The sequence below is a fragment of the Lepidochelys kempii genome, chromosome 1 (genome assembly GCF_965140285.1).
Source record: "Lepidochelys kempii isolate rLepKem1 chromosome 1, rLepKem1.hap1, whole genome shotgun sequence".
Lineage (NCBI taxonomy): Eukaryota > Metazoa > Chordata > Testudines > Cheloniidae > Lepidochelys > Lepidochelys kempii.
In genome coordinates this window covers 97,289,783-97,315,162 of record NC_136380.1, presented here as the reverse complement: position 1 = coordinate 97,315,162, position 25,380 = coordinate 97,289,783, and the positions used below count along the sequence as shown (strand labels likewise).

Here is a 25,380-nt window from a genome sequence, read left to right as displayed (position 1 = left end):
CTCCACATTCTTCATGAAATGTGGCACCCAGAACTGGACACAATACTCCATTTGAGGCCTAATCAGCCCAGAATAGGGTGAAAGAATTACTTGTGTTTTGCTTACAACACTCCTGCTAATACATCCCAGAATGGTGTTTGCTTTTTTTGAAACAGTGTTACGCTATTGACTCATATTTAGCTTGTGATCCACTATGACTCCCAGATCTCTTTCTGCAGGACTCCTTCCGAGGCAATTGTTTCCCATATATGTATGCAACTGATTCTTCCTTACTGAATTTTATCCTATTTACTTCAGACCATTTCTCCAGTTTGTCCAGATTATTTTGAATTTTAAACCTATCCGCCAAAGCACTTGCAACCCCTACTAGCTTGGTATCATCCGCAGATTTTATAAGTGTACTCTCTATGCCATTATCTAAATCATTGATGAAGGTATTGAACAGAACCAGACCCAGAACTGATCCCTGCGGGACCCCACTCGATATGCCCTTCCAGCTTGGCTGTGAACCATGATAACTACTCTCTGGGAGAGGTTTTCCAACCAGTTATGCACCCACCTTATAGTAGCTCCATCTAGGTTGTATTTCCTTAGTTTGTTTATGAGGTCATGTAAAACCATCTGAAAAGCCTTAATAAAGTCAAAATATACCCATCTACCTCTTCCCACCATCCACAGGGCTTGTTACCCTGTCAGAGAAAGCTATTGAGTTGGTTTGACATGATTTATTCTTGACAAATTCATGCTGACTGTTACTTATCTCTTTATTATCTTGTAGGTGATTGCTTAATTATTTGCTCTGTTATCTTTCCGGGTACTGAAATTAATCTGACTAGTCTGTAATTCCCCAGGTTGTCCTTATTTCCCTTTTCATAGATGGGCGCTATATTCACCCTTTTCCAGTCCTCTAGAATCTCTCTTCCATGACATTTCGAAGATAATCGCTAATGGCACAGATATCTCCTCAGTCAGCTTCTTGTGTATTCTAGGATGTATTTCATCAGGCCCTGGTGACTTGAAGATACCTAACTTGTCTAAGTAATTTTTAACTTGTTCTTTCCCTATTTTAACCTCTCATTTTACTTTACTTAAGCAAGCAGCCTGCAAGACTAAGGCTTATAGAAACTTCACAAAATCCAACAAACTGCACTGTGGAGTCTGTCATTTTACCCTATTTCCACTCCTCCCCCCCCCCCCCGATGATAAGAGAAAATATCTCAGTAATCAAGATAATATCTTTCTGGTGGCTATTCCGCATGCCCAAAGTTAGCGTGCCATCTTTTAGCAGGTTTGAGACATTGGTGTATTCGCAGTTCTTGGACCAACAGGGTCTTGGTGCACAGCAGAATGCACTTGACCTCCAGAAATGAGGGAGGCACCTTATGTGAAAATCCTGTGCTTTAACAATTGTAGAGTGGCGCTGGTGTATTCTTGAACACATTATATGAGCAGAATGATCACTTGTGTTCTTACTGTCTTTTGATTCGGATTTGAACAGATTGTGCCTTGCTCATGTGCAGGTGCCCAGCCCTGCCACAATGCAAAGGTCAAGCACAGTCATAGTCCCTGCTTAAGGAAGGAGCACTCGCTGGGGAAGCCTGGGCTCCACAGGTGGTGCAATCCACTCCATGATGTTTGACACCATCACATTGTTCTCTCTGCTTGTGTGTTGTACTCCTTCCTCCACCCTGAGTCTGTCTTGTCTATTTAGATTGTAGTCCCTGAACTGACGAGCTTGTCTTTTTGTTCTGTGTTGTACAGCACCTAGCACAATCGTGTCATGGTTCATGATTGGGGCTCCGAGGCAATATGATAATGGAAATAATAATAATAAAAAAATTCCACTTCCCCCTCACCTAAGTACATAACCAGGTGAAGATAAGAGAGCGTGCTTCACAACCTAACGACCTGTGGATGTGCACACTCCTCTGTTCTTCTTGGAGCTCCAAGAGGGATTTTGCCGAGGTGGAGCATCTCCACACTGCCTCAGTGCAGGCCAGTGCCAGGAAGGCTTATTGTGACTTGGCCCTTAACTTCGGTAGCTGGCTCAGTCTGATCCAGGCTAAGAACAAACCAAGGACTGTGACTAGCTAGTTCTGCCTTTGTTGTATGTCTCTATAAATCAGCAGCTAGTCCAAGGTTTGTTGATATTATCAGTGTGTTCTTGAGCACAGAGGAACAAAATGAGCCTGTAATGCTAACCACAGGCTTTCATGAGCAAGCAGAAATAAATCAATAAAATAAAATTTTTAAAAAAGATTATTTTGGTGTCAGGTTCTTAAAGAGAAAGTATATGGTTGTGCCAGATGTGGAGTGACTGACCAGATAATTTGGCAATCCTACTATAGACCAAACTCTCTGTTTTACAACTTTAACAAATTATGTTCTGTTTCTGGTGATTTTTAAGTTAGACTTTTCTTGTTTGCCAGTCTGATTTTACTTTATTTTCTAGGTACTGGGATAAAGAGGTGCAAAAAGCTAAAGAAGAAGCAAGAACGCCATATTTAACAAAAGCAATCATACTTTGTTATTGGAAATCCTATTTAGCTTTGGGATTGTTCACACTGATCGAGGTAAGAGATGGAAAATACAATACAATGTATCTTTGAATATCCTTTTACCCAATAGCAATGTAAATCTTGTCCAATAGGCATTTGTGATGAATACTGGTGATTTAATTCTGGGACCCAACTCTTTCCCCATTTATAATTTCTTTCTGCCAGATAGTAGCAGCTACAAACTCTGTACTTTTTGTTTTTCAGAGACTAGGATGTCTCTCCTTAACCCTCTCTCTCTCTCTCTCTCTCTCTCTCTCTCTCTCTCTCTCTCTCTCTCTCTCTCTTGCTTTCAGAAAAATACACTAGGGCCACACTCTGACTACTAGAAGTGGAAAACACTGGGTAGGATTCTCCGTTCAGTCACAATTGCATAACAGTGGGATTACGCTGGTATAACTGAAAGCACATTTTCTCTTTGATAGTGCCAGCCCCTCCTGTTCAGGAGTTGTTTCTGAGCTCATATCTGCTGCTGGGCTGTACATTACAGTATCCATAGGTTCCTGGGATGAAGCATAAAAAAAGCTTTTTGCTAAATGTAACTATGTCACAAAAAAGTACCATGTGATCTTCAGAAATTAAAGGAGATCTGTATTTGTGTAACTCGTTATGTGACATGAAACATTTTATTGGTGGCTTAAAGAACTTTTGAAAAGTTTAAAATATTTTAATTTTAATACTATTGAAATACATGTGTTAATATAGAAGTCTAGTTCTTCTGGGTTATGTGGCAATAAAAACTGGCCTGGGTTTTATTATTATAATAATAGGAAGAAGGGTGTGCCAGAAATTTCTTACTTGCCTTGGAAGAAACCTGGATAGAAAACTACAGAATACATTATTTCTATTTGTCCCCCCCTCCCTTCTTTCTTTTAGGAAACACTCAAAGTAATTCAACCAGTCTTTTTGGGAAAAATTATTAATTATTTTGAAATTTTTGATCCCCTTGATACTGCTGCTTTGAATTTTGCCTACGGCTATGCAGCTGCTTTGTCTGTATGTACATTGATTTTAGCCATAACACACCACTTATACTTTTATCATGTACAACGGGCTGGCATGAAGTTGAGAGTAGCGATGTGTCACATGATTTATCGGAAGGTAAGCAACCTTTCATTTTTCAAACGTATGTGTATATAAGTTAGGTCTTCTAATAATTAGTTTAAAATTAAGTATTTGAATTATTTTTCACTCTTGTAATAGTTCTGAAGTCATGGCATTTGAAGGAACAGGGTATAAGTCTATATTAATGAAAATCAGGGTTAGCATATGTATATATGTATTGATTTTTTTATACTGAACTCAACAGTATATGGATGCCTATATAATGTTGTAGGTTATTGTCTGAGGTCCAGAGGATGTGGGGGAAAGGGAGCTGTTGACTGTTGTGTGATCATTCTCCTCCACTCTAGAGATGCATTGGGAGAGAATGCCCCCACCCCCACCCCTGCCACCCGCTGCCTTCCTGTCTCAGCCGGGAGGAAGTTTGGTCAAACAAGTAGGGGAATAGCCAACTCCTGGAAGAGGAGAGCTCATGTCCAGACAGGCTGGAGCCAAGCCTCTCCTTATGTCTCACAGTGCATGTGGGATTGTGCTTGGGGGAGGGGCTTCTCTGCCTCCCTTTGACCAACCAGGAAGGGCATTAGAGGAGCTGATTGGCTCTCACAGCTCCCTCCTCTCAAATTAAAGCCTCCCTAGGGGCAGTATTGCTGCCCCACCTTCCCTCCCTGCAGTTGAGGTATATTGAGCAGTCTTTCTAGGATGCTGTGGGGCTGACTGATGACCAGTTCCTGGGATCCGGAAGGATTGTTTTTTCTTGGCAGGCCCAGAGGGTTTTTCACACATTTCAGGTTAAAAGGAGTAAGAATAGGATGGGAATTTAACTAGGACGAATACAAAAATGTTAGTCCATTGCAACATGAGCCTGGTGTCCAGTGTGAATAAAGGCTCAAAGGGCCAGGTCCCAGAGGTAAATGAGGCCTGGGATGTGGCTAGTGAACCTGTTGCTGTAAGAAGGGGAGACCTGAAGTCTTTGCAGTCTGAATTCACCCTTAGTACCCTTTATCTCCCAAGTGGAGGGGAGGGTGAGAGGAGTGAGGAATGAGTTGAGTCCTAGGGTTTAGGCTGAAGAGGGTTTGCCCTGAGTTATTGATTATAGTGAGAGTCCTGTGATTCTCTGCTGGACCCAATTAAGTGCTTGGTATGTGAGCAGGGGTGGGCAGATAGCACTCCTCTCCATCGTTAAGTTACTGAAGTTGTGGCCTGTCAGTTAATTCTACCCCTGTGTCTGCATTTTTTTCACCTACATGTGCTGATCAACATGTGGCAATCACTATCTAGGGAGAGGAGCCAGGTGATCAGTGGAACAGAAGCAGAAGTAGCGACTACCAGGCCAGAACAGGCAGGGAAAGTAGCTGGGCATCTCACAGGATGAAAAGCTGCTTTCGTCCATTGCCAGTGTGGCTTTTGAGAAGCGATAGCCTTACTAGCTGTCGGTAGCTTCTTTGTGGCTGGTGGTAGCCTTCAAGCCACCATGCCTCTCTCTGCTTTTACCTCCCATGTAGGTAAGCCTGTCAAGAGAAATTTTGGGGCCCCAGCGCATCATGTTCACTGCCTTCCCTCCCATTTCACTTTGTTTACACAAAACACTTTGAGGGGCCCCCTGACCTCAGGGTCCCAGTACAACAGTCCCTTCTTTTCTCCACCTCTTATCAGCCCTGCGTGTAGGAACCATACAGGAGGTGGCAGAGGGGAGAATGTAGTATCTATACAATTAGGGGCTCTGATGGACTTAAATTACCTGCCTTCCAAATTTTTGGAGCAGTGCCCTCCTCACCCTTGCCTCAGAAATGAAGTTTAGGCAGGGATTAGATATTTAGATTACATTCAGATTGAATTTTAATCAATCTTTCTTTTTAAGAGGGGGAAAAACCCAACCCGTCCTCTGTTCTAAAACATGTAATACCCCCACTTAAAGTTAACATTTAGATTTCTCCTCTCTCCATCCTCATCTTTGGACTCCATAATTTATAGTAAACTAAGAGAGAAAAAAGTAGGGAATAATGTCTCAGGCCATTGGACTGGTGAATTGTTGTTTTTTATGCACATATTTATCCTCCTCCCTCTTCTGATACCTTGGAAATTATCCTCTGGGAACTCAGTTCTAACATGGCACACTTCTTTCTTGTACATAAACATATCTCTAAGGAATTAATTTACTATACTGATTATCATAACACACTTTGCTTGAAATTCATGAAATATTTGTATAGCAAGTGTTGTTTGTTTCAGTGTGGATAATTCACTTGGAGGACTGAAAGCTTGGAAAAGCAAAATGTTCACATTGTGTACTTTATTTCTAGGCATGATTAAATTGAATATTAATCTTCTTTCATCTCATAAATGTTTGCTCCCCAGGGTAAAGATTGAGGTAATGGTAGAACACCAATAACTTGGCAATCAGTTACCTCATTTGAGGTGTGTGGATAGGTCATACCTTTTATAAATCCTTGATATACAGTTTTAAAAGAAAAGCTGAATGCTAATTTCCCCTATACTTCTTTTTGGCATTCATTAATATCTGTCGTAAATATACACCTGTTATGCTAAGTTTCTGTCAGTGGTGGCTGTGTGTCATTATGTGTGCTGGTTTTGTTAACCATAGTAAATGACAGATTCCTAGTACTGAAGTTCAAATGCTAGTTACTTAAATTTTTGTACTCCCTTTCCCTTCATCTGAAGTGATAGAAAACGAATTTTATCTGTAGAACAAATCATTGTCTATTTGTGTTGTTAAAACTCCAAAAAGATGTTTTGTGTATACTAAAAAGTATTAGTAATAAGATGCTGCACTCAGGAAGTCGGTTGTAAAGATGGGACGAGAATCTGTCTCATGACTAATTCTCAGTCCGATACTGTAACACAAAGATCATCTATGCATTGCTTCTCTTAAAAATAATTGGCTTCATTTTCTAAGGATTCTCTTCAGTTTGGCAGAAATGAAAAGAACAGAACAGCTCAAGTTGTGAGACCAGTGATTTGTTGGTTGGGACAGGGTGGGCTAATTACTCTAAAACATGACAACGGTCCCTTCAGTGGAAAAAAACTGGTCCTTTCCTCCGTGATATCTCTTTATCTTTCTATACTTGCAACCAACAATTTGGAACAGGGAGAGAACAAAGATCTAAGAAGGGAGACCAGAATTAGTTAACCTGATTCTAAAACAAATCCTAATCCAGGGATTGATGTCAGTATTATTTAGATGGTATTTCTGGTTGAGAGGAGAGTAGAACTGCCTGTAACAGGGGGAAGGAAATGGACAAAGGACCAATGAGTTCATATCTGAAAGAAGGCAGCATTTCAGAAGAAGACAGCAGTGGGAATAGGATTCACCTTAACTTCTCCATAACAATCATTAATGATTTTATGTAATTCCAGCCTAGTTCCCGCCCCCCCACCCCAGCCCAAATATAGCCCAACCAGGTGTTTACAAGGATCTGTAACTGTATGGAAAATTCAAAGGGACATTAACCAATCTGTTTTTTGTGCTAGAAAGAGATAAACATTTGACAAATAGAAAAATTTCAAATCAGAGTTTCTTTTTAATGATGAGTTTAATAGTCTGTAACTCAAAAAAAACCAAAACAAAAAACAAAAAAAACCCCACCTTGGTAAATTTTCTTTAATCCCTCGAGAAATTCTCTTTTGCCTTTAGAGTAAATTTGGCAATTTTCAGGCCAAACCAACATTCCCAGTCAGTATTTTAGTGGATTGGGAGAGAGCTAAAATAGGGTTTTTTGATGGAGCCTGGTTACAAGCTTAAGGCCATTGCTTGGTGTTTGACATTGCCACTTCTCTAGACTTAGGTCTAGGCTGGTTCTTTTTGTCGGGAAAATGTAAATGTTTCTCTGAGATTTCTTTTATGACAACCATGCTAATTTGAGAGCAGTTAAGCTGCAAGAGCTGCCAGTGACTACAGGGAGGGTTCTCTCCCACCCATACCAGTGGCAGAGAATGATAGAGTGAGCAGCAGGTGTGCTGTAGGTGTGCTTTTGTGTACACCTTCTCCAAGCCCTAGGTAGCCTTTAGAAACTAAACTATTAATATGGGAAATGTCTGGCTGATTGCTTTCTCAGAGGATATCAGCCTGAATCTTTGTAGGGTGGGCAAGTTGGGGCTGCACTAGTGAAGCAGGTTAGCTGGGGTGCCTAGAAAAAGGAGGGAGAGTTGGTGGAACGTAACACACAAACATAACTAATAAGACTTGTACCTAAGACCACTTCAGACATTTTACTGGTTGAATGGTGGTTTGTCTGTCTTTCCTATTTAGGCCCAGATCCTGAAGTCAGTGAGACTACTTTGCTGGAAGATGAGCACATGCTTATGTCTTTGCAGGATCAGGAGGGCTTTCAATTGCAAGCTCTTTGGAGAAGAGACTATTTGGAAAGCACCGGCAATATTTTCAGTAGTGATGCAATATAAATAACAACTCCAATAACTATTTAATCTGCCTCTTAAAGATATATTTCAAGTATACAGTGGGCATCATTAAAAGTCTTGGCATTTTCCCCCCTGCATCTTCATATTTACAGTACCCGTATTTTAGTATTTGCAGTGTTCTCTATTCTTATCATTGGAAGATTGGGGCAAAGCGTCAGCTGGTCAAATTGAGTCTTCAGGATAGAAATTTCCAGTCTAGTTTTGCTCAAGTGTTCTTGACGGAGGGATGCATGTGGGGGGTTTTGGTTCAGGTTTAATATTTTGCCATATTCATAGAATCATAGAATCATAGAATATCAGGGTTGGAAGGGACCCCAGAAGGTCATCTAGTCCAACCCCCTGCTCAAAGCAGGACCAATTCCCAGTTAAATCATCCCAGCCAGGGCTTTGTCAAGCCTGACCTTAAAAACCTCTAAGGAAGGAGATTCTACCACCTCCCTAGGTAACGCATTCCAGTGTTTCACCACCCTCTTAGTGAAAAAGTTTTTCCTAATATCCAATCTAAACCTCCCCCACTGCAACTTGAGACCATTACTCCTCGTTCTGTCATCTGCTACCATTGAGAACAGTCTAGAGCCATCCTCTTTGGAACCCCCTTTCAGGTAGTTGAAAGCAGCTATCAAATCCCCCCTCATTCTTCTCTTCTGCAGGCTAAACAATCCCAGCTCCCTCAGCCTCTCCTCATAACTCATGTGTTCCAGTCCCCTAATCATTTTTGTTGCCCTTTGCTGGACTCTCTCCAATTTATCCACATCCTTCTTGAAGTGTGGGGCCCAAAACTGGACACAGTACTCCAGATGAGGCCTCACCAATGTCGAATAGAGGGGAACGATCACGTCCCTCGATCTGCTCGCTATGCCCCTACTTATACATCCCAAAATGCCATTGGCCTTCTTGGCAACAAGGGCACACTGCTGACTCATATCCAGCTTCTCGTCCACTGTCACCCCTAGGTCCTTTTCTGCAGAACTGCTGCCTAGCCATTCGGTCCCAAGTCTGTAGCTGTGCATTGGGTTCTTCCGTCCTAAGTGCAGGACCCTGCACTTATCCTTATTGAACCTCATCAGATTCCTTTTGGCCCAATCTTCCAATTGGTCTAGGTCCTTCTGTATCCTATCCCTCCCCTCCAGCGTATCTACCACTCCTCCCAGTTTAGTATCATCCGCAAATTTGCTGAGAGTGCAATCCACACCATCCTCCAGATCATTTATGAAGATATTGAACAAAACCGGCCCCAGGACCGACCCCCGGGGCACTCCACTCGACACCGGCTGCCAACCAGACATGGAGCCATTGATCACTACCCGTTGAGCCCGACAATTTAGCCAGCTTTCTACCCACCTTATAGTGCATTCATCCAGCCCATACTTCCTTAACTTGCTGACAAGAATACTATGGGAGACCGTGTCAAAAGCTTTGCTAAAGTCAAGAAACAATACATCCACTGCTTTCCCTTCATCCACAGAACCAGTAATCTCATCATAAAAGGCGATTAGATTAGTCAGGCATGACCTTCCCTTGGTGAATCCATGCTGGCTGTTCCTGATCACTTTCCTCTCATGCAAGTGCTTCAGGATTGATTCTTTGAGGACCTGCTCCATGATTTTTCCAGGGACTGAGGTGAGGCTGACTGGCCTGTAGTTCCCAGGATCTTCCTTCTTCCCTTTTTTAAAGATTGGCACTACATTAGCCTTTTTCCAGTCATCCGGGACTTCCCCGGTTCGCCACGAGTTTTCAAAGATAATGGCCAGTGGCTCTGCAATCACAGCCGCCAATTCCTTCAGCACTCTCGGATGCAACTCGTCCGGCCCCATGGACTTGTGCACGTCCAGCTTTTCTAAATAGTCCCTAACCGCCTCTATCTCCACAGAGGGCTGGCCATCTCTTCCGCATTTTGTGATGCCCAGCGCAGCAGTCTGGGAGCTGACCTTGTTAGTGAAAACAGAGGCAAAAAAAGCATTGAGTACATTAGCTTTTTCCACATCCTCTGTCACTAGGTTGCCTCCCTCATTCAGTAAGGGGCCCACACATTCCTTGGCTTTCTTCTTGTTGCCAACATACCTGAAGAAACCCTTCTTGTTACTCTTGACATCTCTGGCTAGCTGCAGCTCCAGGTGCGATTTGGCCCTCCTGATAACATTCCTACATGCCCGAGCAATATTTTTATACTCTTCCCTGGTCATATGTCCAACCTTCCACTTCTTGTAAGCTTCTTTTTTATGTTTAAGATCCGCTAGGATTTCACCATTAAGCCAAGTTGGTCGCCTGCCATATTTACTATTCTTTCGACTCATCGGGATGGTTTGTCCCTGTAACCTCAACAGGGATTCCTTGAAATACAGCCAGCTCTCCTGGACTCCTTTCCCCTTCAAGTTAGTCCCCCAGGGGATCCTGGCCATCCGTTCCCTGAGGGAGTCGAAGTCTGCTTTCCTGAAGTCCAGGGTCCGTATCCTGCTGCTTACCTTTGTTCCCTGCGTCAGGATCCTGAACTCAACCAACTCATGGTCACTGCCTCCCAGATTCCCATCCACTTTTGCTTCCCCTACTAATTCTAATTGTGAGCAGCAGGTCAAGAAAAGCACCCCCCCTAGTTGGCTCCTCTAGCACTTGCGCCAGGAAATTGTCCCCTACGCTTTCCAAAAACTTCCTGGATTGTCTGTGCACCGCTGTATTGCTCTCCCAGCAGATATCAGGAAAATTAAAGTCACCCATGAGAATCAGGGCATGCGATCTAGTAGCTTCCGTGAGCTGCCGGAAGAAAGCCTCATCCCCCTGGTCCGGTGGTCTATAGCAGACTCCCACCACTACATCACTCTTGTTGCACACACTTCTAAACTTAATCCAGAGACACTCAGGTTTTTCTGCAGTTTCGTACCGGAGCTCTGAGCAGTCATACTGCTCCCTTACATACAGTGCTACTCCCCCACCTTTTCTGCCCTGCCTGTCCTTCCTGAACAGTTTATAACCATCCATGACAGTACTCCAGTCATATGAGTTATCCCACCAAGTCTCTGTTATTCTGATCACGTCATAGTTCCTTGACATCACCAGGACCTCCAGTTCTCCCTGCTTGTTTCCAAGGCTTTGTGCATTTGTATATAAGCACTTGAGATAACCTGTTGATCGCCCCTCATTGCCAGTATGAGGCAGGAGCCCTCCCCTCACAGACATTCCTGCCTGTGCTTCCTCCCGGTATCCCGCTTTCCCACTTACCTCAGGGCTTTGGTCTCCTTCCCCCGGTGAACCTAGTTTAAAGCCCTCCTCACTAGGTTAGCCAGCCTGCTGGCAAAGATGCTCTTCCCTCTCTTCGTAAGATGGAGCCCGTCTCTACCCAGCACTCCTCCTTCATGGAACACCATCCCATGGTCAAAGAAACCAAAGCCTTCTCTCCGACACCATCTGAGTAGCCATTCGTTGACTTCCACGATTTGACGCTCCCTACCTAGGCCTTTTCCTTCCACGGGGAGGATGGACGAGAACACCACTTGCGCCTCCAACTCCTTTATTCTTCTTCCTAGAGCCACATAGTCCGCAGTGATCCGCTCAAGGTCATTCTTGGCAGTATCATTGGTGCCCACGTGGAGAAGCAGGAAGGGGTAGCGATCCGAGGGCTTGATGAGTCTCGGCAGTCTCTCCGTCACATCACGAATCTTAGCCCCTGGCAAGCAGCAGACTAATATGAAACATATTAGTTTCATGTTCTGAGTTACTTCTGGAAATGCAGAGGGAAATAGATTTTTAATATCAATTCTGCTTCCTCCCCCCAATATATTATTCTATATGTGTTTTCTACTTCAGAGCCAAATCTTAATCACCAGCCCGTGTTTTAACTGAGGCCTTTAAACTGCAGTTCCAAGAATTCTCATGTGTCTTCATATTAAAAATACCTCATAATTCATAGCTCTGATGCCGGATTTGTCAGTAGTACATCTAGGCTTTAGAAGAGACAATGCATCTATTTTGATATCATACAATGTGGTAGTTAATTTAAAATAATTTAAGAATGCTTGATTTTTTTTTCTATTTCAGGCACTTCGTCTCAGTAACACAGCTTTGGGAAAAACTACCACAGGTCAAATAGTAAATCTTTTATCAAATGATGTGAACAAATTTGATCAGGTGAGACTTATTATTGGTGGTCTTAGACAATTCTGGTAAGGAGATGAGAGATGGGTCCAAGCTGCAATATTTGAGGGGTGGCATATGAGGTTTTACTTTACAATCATTGTTAAAGTGACAACTGAGGCTCATAATTTAGTATTGATTTTTAAAGGTGGTTTTACCAAACATATTAATAGCAATATCTTCTTGAAATTGGGAAAAAATCTGTTTTCTTTTTGTGTGTAGATATTTTTGCTGTGTTTATAAACCCGGCGTAGTGCTGGTGCATGTAAGTGTATTAAAGGCAACTCTGCAATTGACTGAATTATTTGAGATGCTTTTGGTTTTAGTTTTTAAAAGGTTGTGCTGAGTGAACTGAAACACATTTAAAACTCTTCATTTTAGCTTTTAAGCTGCAATTCAACCAGGATTACTGTAAAAACTGGGAAACACTTCCATGCTTTATGATAAGGTATCCTGAGCTGAACTGATATCTGAAGGCAGTGTTGCTGTTGAATTAATAGGCAGCACCCTAATGTTGTGTGTGTTTGACTAGAATATTTTAAATTTAAACAAAAAGTTTAAAAAATACCTCCACAAAAAACTACATTAAAAGAACATTATTAAAGTTGCAAAGTCAAGCATTCAAAAGTTAGGAAATGCCTTACAATCTCTGATTACATCAGCACATACTATATTTTCCACAACCCCTATCAGTTTCAGTGCATAGGAAGGATGGAACTCACTGAATGAACAGGCAGTCAGTATTTTGTTTTATCCTCATCAATCAGCTGTGGCCGTAGGCCTTATTTAGTGTGCACTATTCAAACTTTGCCCTGAATACAGATTATTGATTTCCTTATAGGCTCTGTGGTGATGGCCCGTGAGCAATATGTTCAGCACTAGGACCCGTGGGAGGCTGGAGCATGTTCAGTGAGGATAGACTCTTCAGAGATTTAGACCTTAAACTCTAACAAGTCTCTGTTCAGCGTGTGTGAACTGTGATTTTTTTTCAAGGGTTTATTACTTGAGCAAATTTGGGTGGATTTTCCTGGAGATGGCAAAAGGCACATTTCTGATACAATGGCCACTCCTTGCCACATTTCAAGTCCCTGCTCCAAAAGAAAAGGAATGCTAGAGCTTCTCAAAGAAAAGGCTGGTGGAATTTTTAACATGGGCAAAACATATTTTTCCTGAACCTTGTTCTCAGAAATAGCTGAACTGTTTTGGCGGACAATTATATGTTTTGTAAATGAAGCAAGAAAATGACAGGACACATGTTATACTCATGGAATTGTCTTGGAATACAGGGTACTCTAAAGTTACTGATGCATAATTGTACAGTTTTCCCATTTATGCAAATGCCTGCACTCTAACTATCTGAGGATACTGATTTTTAAAACCATTATTTAGTTCTCTCTCAATAACTGGGCTGTGAATCAATCTCTCTCCCCGCCCTCGCCTGCATACCATAATCTTTCTGCAGGCTTATTTTTCAGACTGTCTACCAGAAGCACAAAGCATGCAAAAATTTATATTTTAAAATTGAATATTATATATATTTATATATAAAATTTCCCTGCTGATAAGGGTTTTATTGTTTGTATTTTTGTCTTTTCAATTAATGCTAAAAGCTGTTTTTATATCTTAACTAATTGTGCAGGTAACAATTTTCTTACACTTTTTATGGGCTGGACCACTTCAAGCTATAGCAGTGACTGCTCTTCTCTGGATTGAAATAGGCCCATCATGCCTTGCAGGAATGGCAATTCTGATTATTCTACTTCCTTTACAAACCTGTATTGGGAGGTTGTTTTCTTCACTAAGGTAAGGTAAACTTTTGTGGTGCACATTACCTGTGCAGGTTTTCAAAGTGCATGTGCTTGGTTGGCCTGATGTCAAAACTGCCATGGGCAAGGCCCTTTGTTCAATTTCCAATTGTTTGCCAATATTTTCAAAAAGTAGCACCTAAAATAAGAGATGTGATTTGCAAAAGTGCTGAGCATCCAGCAAATCCCATTAAAGTCACTGGGACCTGCTTAGGTGCCAAATCCTTTTGAAAATCAGGTTGCTTATTTGCTTGCCTACATATGGACTTGGAAGTCTAATATTTTGAAAAATCTTGACCTTGATATCTCGCTGCATGGACATTTAGGGACTGGGATTGTTGTGGACAATACTATTATTCCTTGCAACATGAAAAAGAGAGTGCCTTGGTTTTTCACAAGGTTTGACCTCTGAGGATGATGAAGATGTTGCAGTCAGAAGCTCTAAAAAGATTCCTATGCAAGGCTCCTCATTTGTAAGAATGGTACCTGTGATTCAGGGTCTTGAAAGTGGGGAGAGGGTGTAAGGAAACAATGGGGTGGGGGGGGATGGCAATGGGCTCCTGAGGACTCCAGTAGTGGTGCAAGATTTGTAACAGGAAGAGTTTTTATGTATAGTGGCTCTGCAGTAGCTTTCTAACCAGGATTCAGACCTTATGGCTCTCCCCACCCCACCAGCTTCCTCTCCTCCCCCCCCCCTCCAAAAAAAATCACATATTGAGAAAAGAGAGGTTTTTTTAAACTACAGTAGTCTGATTTCCTAACTTTCAAACTTTTGTAATGGCAAAGTTCTAGTAATGTGTTAAATTAATAGATAACTTATTTTACAAACATATTCTGAACACATACACATATTGTTTTAATGAAGCATTTGGTAGCTTTGTCTGAGAATGTTATTAAAGCTCTTTAATTTGAGTAACGAGTGGATGTCTGTGAGCTTGGCCTGGCTCTTCTTTGTGCCATAACCTGTTATAGTGTGAATAGTTTCCTACTTTGTCTTTATATAATAAAAACTATATGGCTAGGTACTGACGTTTTAATTTGTTTTAAGATTGGTTGAAGGTAGAATATTGTGAAAATAGTCAAACTGACATTGCTATTGCATAGCTAAGCACTCAAAAGTCTGGAAATTACCAAATTTGAGTTACCCATAGAATGCTGTTCCTTGTGCATGTTCACTATGATACAGTCTTCAATTACATGGTCGCTTACTATTTCTCAAATAATAAAATAATAGGTGAGAGGTTTTTCGCAGGAGTGGGTGGGTGAAATTCTGTGGCCTGCATTGTGCAGGAGGTCAGACTAGATGATCATAATGGTCCCTTTTGACCTTAGTATCTATGAATCTATGAATACAGTTTTTTCCCCACAACTTTAGTTATACATACATGTACCATGTTTTAATAACTTTTTCAGTCTATACACTTGCACTGTTTTCATTCTTGTAATGATCCAATTTAGCTTTACTGACTTAGGCTTTTTTATATTAACAGTCATTATAATACTTAGCACTTGCATAGTGCATTTCATCCATAGAGCTCAATGTGCTTTTTCAAGGTGGTAAGCATTATTATCCCCATTTTACAGATGGGAAAACTGAGGCACAGAGAGATTAAGTGACTTGACCAAGGTCACACAACAAGGTGAGAAATTATCTTCTCTAAGTTATGTAATAATAATGTAATATTATTACATAATGTAATAACATTATTACATATTATTACATATTATTACTGACTAATTATTACATATTATTACATATTACATAATATTTACATTATTAATAATGTAATATTATGTAATAATAATGTAATAATTAGTCAGTGGCCATGTAATATTCAATGTTTTTCAACCAGCAGCAGATCCTTGCTTAGGCTCAGCACAGGGGAAGGAATATGTTGATGAGGAAGATACTTATCTGCACACATATGCATAAGTCTTTCTTTATTTTCAGTTCAGGGAATGAAGCTGAAGTAGATTTCAACCCTGCAATGAGCTATGTGTGGGCATTGAAGTGACTGGGGCTCTGCCTGGGCACAGGGGTCCACCTGCGTGGAGCTAATTGCAGGATTGGAGCCACTGCTACAAGTTTAGGTGGGCTCTACATGAGAAGCTAACTTTCATTATTATGCAGCATTTTATACTTCTGCCCCAGTCTTGCAAATATCTATGTATATTAGTAACTTGGCTCATGCAAATAGTACCATTGACTTCAATGCCTATTTTTCAGAATGGGACCCTTATTCTGTAATGTCTTGAATAAGACTAACTGGTGTACTTGTCATATAAATTACCTTTGTGGTCTCTGGGACACTGTATTATATGGTACTACTGTTAGCCGCACATAAACATTTATACAAAATGTATGTATTATACCGCATTATTTGAGAAACAGTTTGTCATCATGAAATTGAAGACTGTATTGTAAATATACGCATGGGAACAACCTTCAGATGGTGTGAGCAATCTTAGCATTATAATTTCCAGACTTTTTCAGGACTTAACTATGTAATGGTAGCATTCTCTTTAAATGTACTTAAAAATGTAATATTTTATGTGATTTAAAAGAGAAAAAGTTAGAAAAGATTAATTCCACTATTGGGCTAGGCACGACTCTTATGCGCTGTCTCATGCACTGTGGCTGCTACCATTAAAGCCAGTGGGAGTTTTGCCATTGACTTCGAGTGTAAGCACTTTATGAGGACTATACAAGGGACCCTCTCATGCATAGTTTAGGAAGTCTATAGGAAACCTTCGGTATATTTCCTTTTCACACCTAAATTTGGCGTGAGTGCATGCGTAGCACAGCTAACATGTGCATGTGCTGAGCTTAGATCTGTTCTTTTTTAAAATCTGGGGCCAGGTCTTCTGTTGGCATAAATTGTCATAGCTCCATGGAAGTCCATGAGCTACTCTGATTTACACTAGTGAGAATCTGGCCTCCAGTGTGCGTGCGCAAATATGACTTTGCAATGGGTAATAACTCATTCAAATAAAAACTAATTTTCACTGGAACACTTGAAGACGCTCCCATTGAGGACTATTACCATAGGAAACTTAACTTTGTGTCCTCTGAGCCCAGGTTAACAGTCTCAGGCTCACTGGGCTCATGCCACCACACTAAAAATAGCTGTTTGGACAGAGCTTTTAAGTTGTGTGTAGGTCTGGAACTCGGGTTCTGAAGCTTACCCTCCTCCCTAGACTTCAGAGTCTGAGCTGCAATGTCTACACGTCTGTGTTTAGTGCAGTAGTGCAAGCCCCGCGAGCCCGAGTCTCTTGACCCAGGCTCTGAGACTCACTACTTTGGCTGTGTATATGTACCCTCACTGGGGGAGTTTAAAAACCATGAAAAGGATTATTTTTTATTATTAATCTTCCTGACATGAAACAAGAGTAACTGATACTATATCGTCTTCCTGTGTTCTACTAGCAAACCTTGTTTACATTTGGAAGACATAGTAAACATAAAATATTGATAAATTCTTATAAAAGGTTATAGTAGGGTTTATTTTGATACATCATGTGCTATATTCCTAAGTGACATGGTTTTACAGATATCCTGTCATCTCTAAACACAACTTTTATATGAAAGAAAAATGCTTTGCAGGACGGCTTCTTTGGCTATGCATACACAACCCTATTTTCTCTGAAATTTCTCTCCAGTTCCAACAGTAGTAGCAGTGGTTGGAGCACCGAGATAGAATGTGCTGTCTAGCCCTGATGTGCTAGTGCCTTGGCTACACTAGTGCTCCAATAGTTCCTGCTGTTAGTGGAGCTGAGCTGGTAGTAGCAACGGTGGAAAATTTTAGCACATGATGCGTCAAAATAAACCCTACTGTAAATAAGAATTTATTAATATTTTATGTTTACTGTGTTTTCTTTTCTACATGAATGAATTCAATATGGTTTTAGAATACTTTAAAAATAGGGAACCATTTCATACATACGCAAAAATGTGTTAATTTTTCCCCAGTTTAAACGGTGACTTTTTATCATTTAAGAAGCTGTTTTTTTTTTAATTTGTTCACCATGATAAACTCGGACCTTAGTTATAAGCAGAGATCCTAATTTTCCATGATAACAAGAAAAACGAAACCAAAATTCTCTGTTTAAAAAAAAAAGTCTGTGTTTTTCCACAATTAAAATAAAACACTGTACCATAGTTTCCCTAGCCACAATATATACGGGTATCAGTTGAACACAATATTTTATTGATACAGAGGAACCCCTTTTATCAAGTCTAATTGGGACTGGGGCCAGATCAGATAATCAATAATTTGGATAATCCGGAGAGCCTCAGCCCTGGGTAGCAGGGCTGCAACTTCAGCTGAAGCCTGAGCCACGCTGCCTGGGGCTGACAGCGGGAGTCCCGTCGCCTGGGGCTCGGGCTGTCAGTCCTGGTTCGGTTAATCCGGAGAGCTGGATAATGGAGGCTCGGATAAATGGGGTTCTACTACATAGGTTTTTATTCACAAAATGTAAAAACTAAAGATTCTCTGTAAAAATGCAAATTCCATGTTTTTCCATGGCAAATGGATGTCTAGAATCCCTGGTTATAAGCAACAGGAAATATGGGGTTAGAATAGATATGCTTAATGCAACCTAAACAACAAATCCTGCTGTCATATTTTATACAGTTATCAACAAATAGTGACTGTTTCTCATTGTTTCCTGTTATCACTTCCTTTCACTTTTGTACCAATATTTTATATTATTTTTGGAAATATCCCTGGTGATTTTAAGTTGTAAAGTCTGGAAATATATGTATTTACAAGAAAATTTCTTCCTTACAATTCTTGCTTTCAGTATAATAGATACCCACTGTCCTTTCCTGTAGTATTAGAGGTGGTCTGCTTTCCCTCTCATATTGTCCTACTGCTTCTCGAAGAAACTGCTGGTTTTGGTAGTTGTTAACTGAGTTTATACGACCTGCGTGTGAGGTGTCAAGAGCTCTGGATACAGAATATTATTATATTTTAAGCTGGTCAGAAAACAAGAGTTCACATTTTTTTCCCCTTCATTTGTCAAAAGAATTTAATCTTGATGAAAATTTTCTCACCAGGCCTAATTATAACTAATTACTTTTAATGCTCCATATCGTGAGTTATGCTGTACTTCAGGCAGAATTAGCCATAGAAGTAACCAAGATCAGGTCAATCCCATTCATTGACCTCTTCAGAAGAGCCTCTTTCCCCACTTTGTGTTGGCAGAAAAAGCAGTTGCTGTCTTGGAGAAATGTTTATATTTTGGCATTTTCAACTCAGATTATTTACTTCTTGAATGTCCAGTATTTTTCCTTCCCTTTTTTTTTATCTTGTCTTTTAAATACGTTTGGAAAATCTCTATTATATTGTATATTACACTTGATGAGAGGCATTTTATTTATCAGGTTGTCTTTTTTTATTGGCAAATATTCTTACTCTGGCCAAAATATATTTCAGTTATTCTTAACCATGCAAAAATACATTTTCTTTTTTAAAAATAGGGCATATAATCACAGTGTCTGTATATATGGGTACATGCAATGCTCTGTACTCCTGGTGTAGACAAATGCTAGGCTATTCACTGGAAATTGCATAGATGAGAACACAAAACCCAGGTTTTTACTGCATGTCAAAGTTTATTGTATAAGTGTAACAGTACAGATTGAACAGTCACTTTTGTTGTGAATCTGAGAACTTTTTCTTTTAATTACAGGAGCAGAACTGCAGCTTTGACAGATGCCAGGATTAGGACAATGAATGAAGTCATAGCTAGTATGAGGATAATAAAGATGTATGCCTGGGAAAAATCATTTTCAGAATTAGTTAGCAGTTTAAGAAGGTAATCCGTGTTTCACTGAAATTTATGCCATGGTATTTGATCTAAATTCATTTAAGTTTTTGGATTTAAAATCCAGAAATTTCCTAGAATCCTTGTAGAGCTTTGTAGTTTTTTTCTTCACCTCTGCATAAGGGGTGACAATATGAGTTTGTCTTGAGGGCAGAAAAAAATTCTTTGATGTTTATTAATTTGGTTTTTTGTAAGTGTGAATACAGAATCACCATTTTTCTTGTTTTCACATTTGGTTTATTGCCTATTAATCAGACGTCCTCTATTGATAAAGAGTTTCATCCTTGCAGTCCTGCTTACTGGCTCTCCTGACTTTAACCTGCAAAATATTTTTCTCTGGGGAGTAGCATGGGATTTCCTTTCTCACCTTAGCTATAAATCTAGAATCCTACAGAGGTTATACTTAGACTCCTTTTGTGTCCATCTGAAGTGTAGCCATCAGGCGAAGCCATTAGCCTGTGATCCCACTGAGGGTTACCAAAAGAAACTACACCATTTGCTCAAGAAAATCCCTGAAAAAGCACGAGAACAAATCCGCACAGACACACCCCTGGAACCCCAACCAGGGGTATTCTATCTGCTACCCAAGATCCATAAACCTGGAAATCCTGGACGCCCCATTATCTCAGGCATTGGCACCCTGACAGCAGGATTGTCTGGCTGTGTAGACTCCCTCCTCAGGCCCTACGCTACCAGCACTCCCAGCTACCTTTGAGACACCACTGACTTCCAGAGGAAACTACAATCTATCAGTGATCTTCCTGAAAACACCATCCTGGTCACTATGGATGTAGAAGCCCTCTACACCAACATTCCACACAAAGATGGACTACAAGCCGTCAGGAACAGTATCCCTGATAATGTCACGGCAAACCTGGTGGCTAAACTTTGTGACTTTATCCTCACCCATAACTATGTCAGATTTGGGGACAATGTATACCTTCAAATCAGCGGCACTGCTATGGGTACCCGCATGGCCTCACAGTATGCCAACATTTTTAGGGCTGACTTAGAACAATGCTTCCTCAGCTCTCGTCCCCTAATGCCCCTATTCTACTTGCACTACACTGACGACATCTTCATCATCTAGACCCATGGAAAAGAAGCCCTTGAGGAATTCCACCAGGATTTCAACAATTTCCACCATCAACCTCTGCCTGGACCAGTCCACACAAGAGATCCACTTCCTGGACACTACGGTGCTAATAAGCGATGGTCACATAAACACCACCCTATACCGGAAACCTACTGACCACTATGCCTACCTACATGCCTCCAGCTTTCATCCAGGACACACCACACGATCCATTGTCTATAGCCAAGCTCTACGGTACAACCGCATTTGCTCCAACACCTCAGACCGAGACAAACACCTACAAGATCTCTATCAAGCGTTCTTACAACTACAATACCCATCTGACAGAGCCAGAAGAGTACCCAGAAGTCACCTACTACAGGACAGGCCAACGAAGAAAATAACAGAACACCACTAGCCATCCCCTTCAGCCCCCAACTAAAACCTCTCCAACGCATCATCAAGGATCTGCAACCTATCCTGAAGGATGACCCATCACTCTCACACATCTTGGGAGACAGGCCAGTCCCTGCTTACAGACAGCCCCCCAACCTGAAGCAAATACTCAACAGCAACCACATACCACACAACAGAACCACTAACCCAGGAACCTATCCTTGCAACAAAGCCCATTGCCAACTGTGTCCACATATCTATTCAGGGGACACCATCATAGAGCCTAATCAATTCAGCCACACTATCAGAGGCTCGTTCATCTGTACATCTACCAATGTGATATATGCCATCATGTGCCATCAATGCCCCTCTGCCATGTACATTGGCCAAACTGGACAGTCTCTTTGTAAAAGAATAAATGGACGCAAATCAGACGTCAAGAATTATAACATTCAAAAACCAGTTGGAGAACACTTCAATCTCTCTGGTCACTCAATTACAGACCTAAAAGTGGCCATTCTTCAACAACAAAACTTTGAAAACAGACTCCAACGAGAGACTGCTGAATTGGAATTAATTTGCAAACTGGATACAATTAATTTAGGCTTGAATAAAGACTGGGAGTGGATGGGTCATTACAGAAAGTAAAACTATTTCTCCCCGCTGTTCCTCAGACCTTCTTGTCAACTGCTGGAAATGGCCCACCTTAATTATCACTACAAAAGGTTCCTCCCCCCACCCCACCCCTGCTCTCCTGCTGGTAATAGCTCACCTTACCTGATCACTCTTGTTACAATGTGTATGGTAGCACCCATTGTTTCATTTTCTCTGTGTATATAAATCTCCCCACTGTATTTTCCACTGAATGAATCCGATGAAGTGAGCTGTAGCTCATGAAAGCTTATGCTCAAATAAATTTCTTAGTCTGTAAGGTGCCACAAAGAAGGTGCTCCTTTTCTTTTTGTGGATACAGACTAACACGGCTACTACTCTGAGACCTTTCTCAAGGGTGGCATTCTGTAGTTTAACCAGTCTGGGGCTGGATCTCTGGGCTGCAATCTCACTGTTTCCCTAACTGTTTGGTATCTGTAAACCTTTTCATTCAGGAGCCTCTGCCTGTTGCTGTTTGTGGTGGGAGAAGCAGAATTCCTGCTTGCTGCAGCTTCTGTGTCTCTCCCTGCATTTCTGTCAGTGCTCTCTCAACCTCCATATTGAATGACTAATTTATAAATGGAAATTAAAGATTTTGAAAATAAATTTTAGTTTGGAAAACATATGCTCCAGCAACCTTCAGATCTCTACGGGGAGATGAATTAGGTGAACAGCCTTGTATTCCTATGAACTGAATCGGTCCGCCCAGCACCGGGTTGGTAGTGTAATGGTTGGCAGAATAGCTGGCACAGAGGTCACAGCTGTGGATCACAGCTGTCAGGAACTAGATCAGCAGTTTTAGGAATAGGGCCCAAATCCAGTGAAGGATCTGGAACAAGAACAGGGAACATTGCGGGGCCTGTGATTCAGCCAGAGGAATTGGCAACCAACTAGCTACACAAGTTCATTTGGACCAGCATTCCATAGCTGAACTCGTATATTTTTTTCAGAATTGCATCAGTTTCTCAAAGTGATGCTTTGTATCCTGATTAAATTAGATACAAGAAAGCACTTCATTTTGCTCTTCCTCCTTTGGAAAAAAAGTAGTCTTATTTAGAGCTTTCCTTTCCTATAGCTGTTGGTGAAGAACCTTGCATTTAAATATTATTCTAAGCCCTATTTAGAAGCTCCTGTGTTATTGTTTTATTTTATTACTATTTGCCAAATGCAATACTGTTTTAGCAATCATTCTTGAGTACATTATTTTTAACATCATGTATCCTTGCATAAAAGCAATTAAAATATCCCAACAGTTAACAACAAAATGCTGAAACTGGGTGTTTTCCTATTATTAAAAGAAGTCCAGGATGAGAGTGAGCCTGTGTGTATGGTCTAATATAGTCATAGCTTTGAAACTATTTTGTGTTATGTTTTTAGGAAGGAGATTTCCATGGTTCTTAAAAGCTCCTATCTTCGAGGATTGAACTTGGCATCGTTCTTTGTTGCAAGCAAAATAACAGTTTTTCTGACTTTCATGACATATGTCCTACTTGGCAATGTTATTTCTGCAAGTCGGGTGTTCATGGCGGTGTCACTATATGGTGCAGTGAGACTGACTGTCACTCTCTTCTTCCCTGCGGCTGTTGAGAGAGCATCTGAGGCAATGATCAGCATACGACGAATCAAGGTACACTGAGAAACTGAGAAATTTTTGGATTTGATGTTTGATGGATATATATACTGTTCCATCAATATTTTAGCGTCGCCAAAACAAATTTTTGGATTTAATGTTTGACTTTATGTTGGAATTTGTGGCGTTTTGGATTCCTATGGCATGACCTTGTTCCAAAATAGACTATCCCATTTATTTGTATACAGTACTTTGGAAAATATCTGAATTACACTACAGTACTCTAAAGTACAATAGACCTATGTTTCTGGGGGTTGCGGGGAGGTTCTACAGCTTCCTTTCTGTTATATTTCAGGAGAGAATTCATACTAGAGAAGTACTTGCTTTAAAATTCAACAGCAAGGTCTCTTGAGTTTGCTTTGAGTAATATTGTAGTATATCACACTGCATCAAATACTTGTATATTAATTTTCTCTGGAGATATGATAAGGAGTTACACAATGTTATTTTATTTAAATATTTACTGCTAACTGCAAATTTCTTATGTTTCTTAAAGCTGCAACTATATTTTTGTGGTTAAATTCTTCCCTTCAGTGTGGAGGCACCAGTTGCAGCAGGGACTCAGTGCCAGCAGAGCCTCCTCAAAATTACAGCACTTAATTTTTGAAGTGCAGAATTAATTTTTTTGAGAATTTAGAAAGCTATTAATTAGTTTGTGTTAAAATGTAATTAAATACTGGGTCCTTTAAGGAAATTTTAGAATCCTGTCTCAGACCTCTTTTGGTCCCAAATGGTCTTCGTAATGGAATAACAAAGAGTGTTCAAACTTCCCATGTAGTGATAATTCATTGAAAATTTGGGTATTGGGTAAACTTGAAGAAAAATTTTAGGATTAAGGGTCTTTTTTTGCCAGTATTCTTCATAACTGAAAGTTTCTCCCTCAGCAGAGGGGAGAACGTTCTATTGCTCAGAATTCCACAATATGCTTTTTCAAAATGGCTGCCATCTCTTATTTTTCTCAGTGGGACTGAGGCAACAGGTTGCCTTTGGTGAAGATGGCCTACCGCCTCCGTGGCTGCTCCTGTGCTCCTCACAGGCTCATCTCTACTTCCTGATGACAGAGTGGGCCACCATCTTCTCTTGGGACAGCTTGGCTTCACTCCTGTTGGGAACAATGCAAGACAGTGGCCACTTTGAAAAAAGGCATCTTAGCTGTGCAGCTTTTGGCTTCAGTCCCATTGAAAACAATAGGAAAGGAACTCTTTGAAAGAGGTCAATTATCTTTGAATTTCTCCAGAGGAGGAGATTTCATTCTTCAGTCTCTGCTTACAGATAAACTTCTAGTTTCCATACTTAACCTAAGTTAATCCTAGGTGATACTACTCTTTCCTTTGATAATGGTACACCACTGCACAATAATGCGAAGTTGAATTAGTATACTGTGTTTGCAAACATAAGCTCAGAAAATTATTAGTAACTCAGTTTTTTCTACATACTTGTGTGGCCAGATCTTCTAAAAGTTAGCAACCTGTGTATTCTCAGGGGGGTTAAGGGCTGATTGGTTGATGCTGCAGAATGTACTGGCATGGAGATGACCTGCAATGAGTCCTCTGTTCCCTTCCTATTATTGAGTCTCATAAAACTATAATAATTAAAAGTAAATTTTTCAAAAGTGCCCAAATCTTATTTTCAAAAATGATGAGCACTTAGTCTAAATCTCATTGACTTTCAGTGAGAGTTAGGAACCTAAGTGCCAAAATCAGTTTTGAAAATAGTGAAATGTCATCCCATATACAGAAGATAGTCGCATCCACTCTCAAGGACAATATCAAAATCCCTGTTCTAAAACAATGTCTGCTTCTCAAACTCCTATGG

General features: G+C 40.7%; 1 protein-coding gene across 12 annotated transcripts in view; it reads left to right on the top strand.

Moving 5' to 3' along the window:
• The window catches only part of ABCC4 (ATP binding cassette subfamily C member 4 (PEL blood group)), a 214,241-nt gene that overhangs the window by 30,153 nt on the left and 158,708 nt on the right, over positions 1 to 25,380 (top strand). For 10 of the 12 annotated variants that reach the window (XM_073347866.2, XM_073347808.2, XM_073347850.2 and 7 more), the window contains 6 exons: positions 2,453 to 2,573; positions 3,432 to 3,656; positions 12,084 to 12,173; positions 13,819 to 13,982; positions 19,679 to 19,804; positions 23,313 to 23,562. In XM_073347866.2, coding sequence (XP_073203967.1) covers positions 2,453 to 2,573; positions 3,432 to 3,656; positions 12,084 to 12,173; positions 13,819 to 13,982; positions 19,679 to 19,804; positions 23,313 to 23,562 — 976 coding nt within the window. Of the gene's footprint in view, positions 1 to 2,452; positions 2,574 to 3,431; positions 3,657 to 7,898; positions 8,020 to 12,083; positions 12,174 to 13,818; positions 13,983 to 19,678; positions 19,805 to 23,312; positions 23,563 to 25,380 lie in introns of those variants that run through there. The other 2 variants (XM_073347885.2, XM_073347903.2) reach the window with 2 other exon arrangements.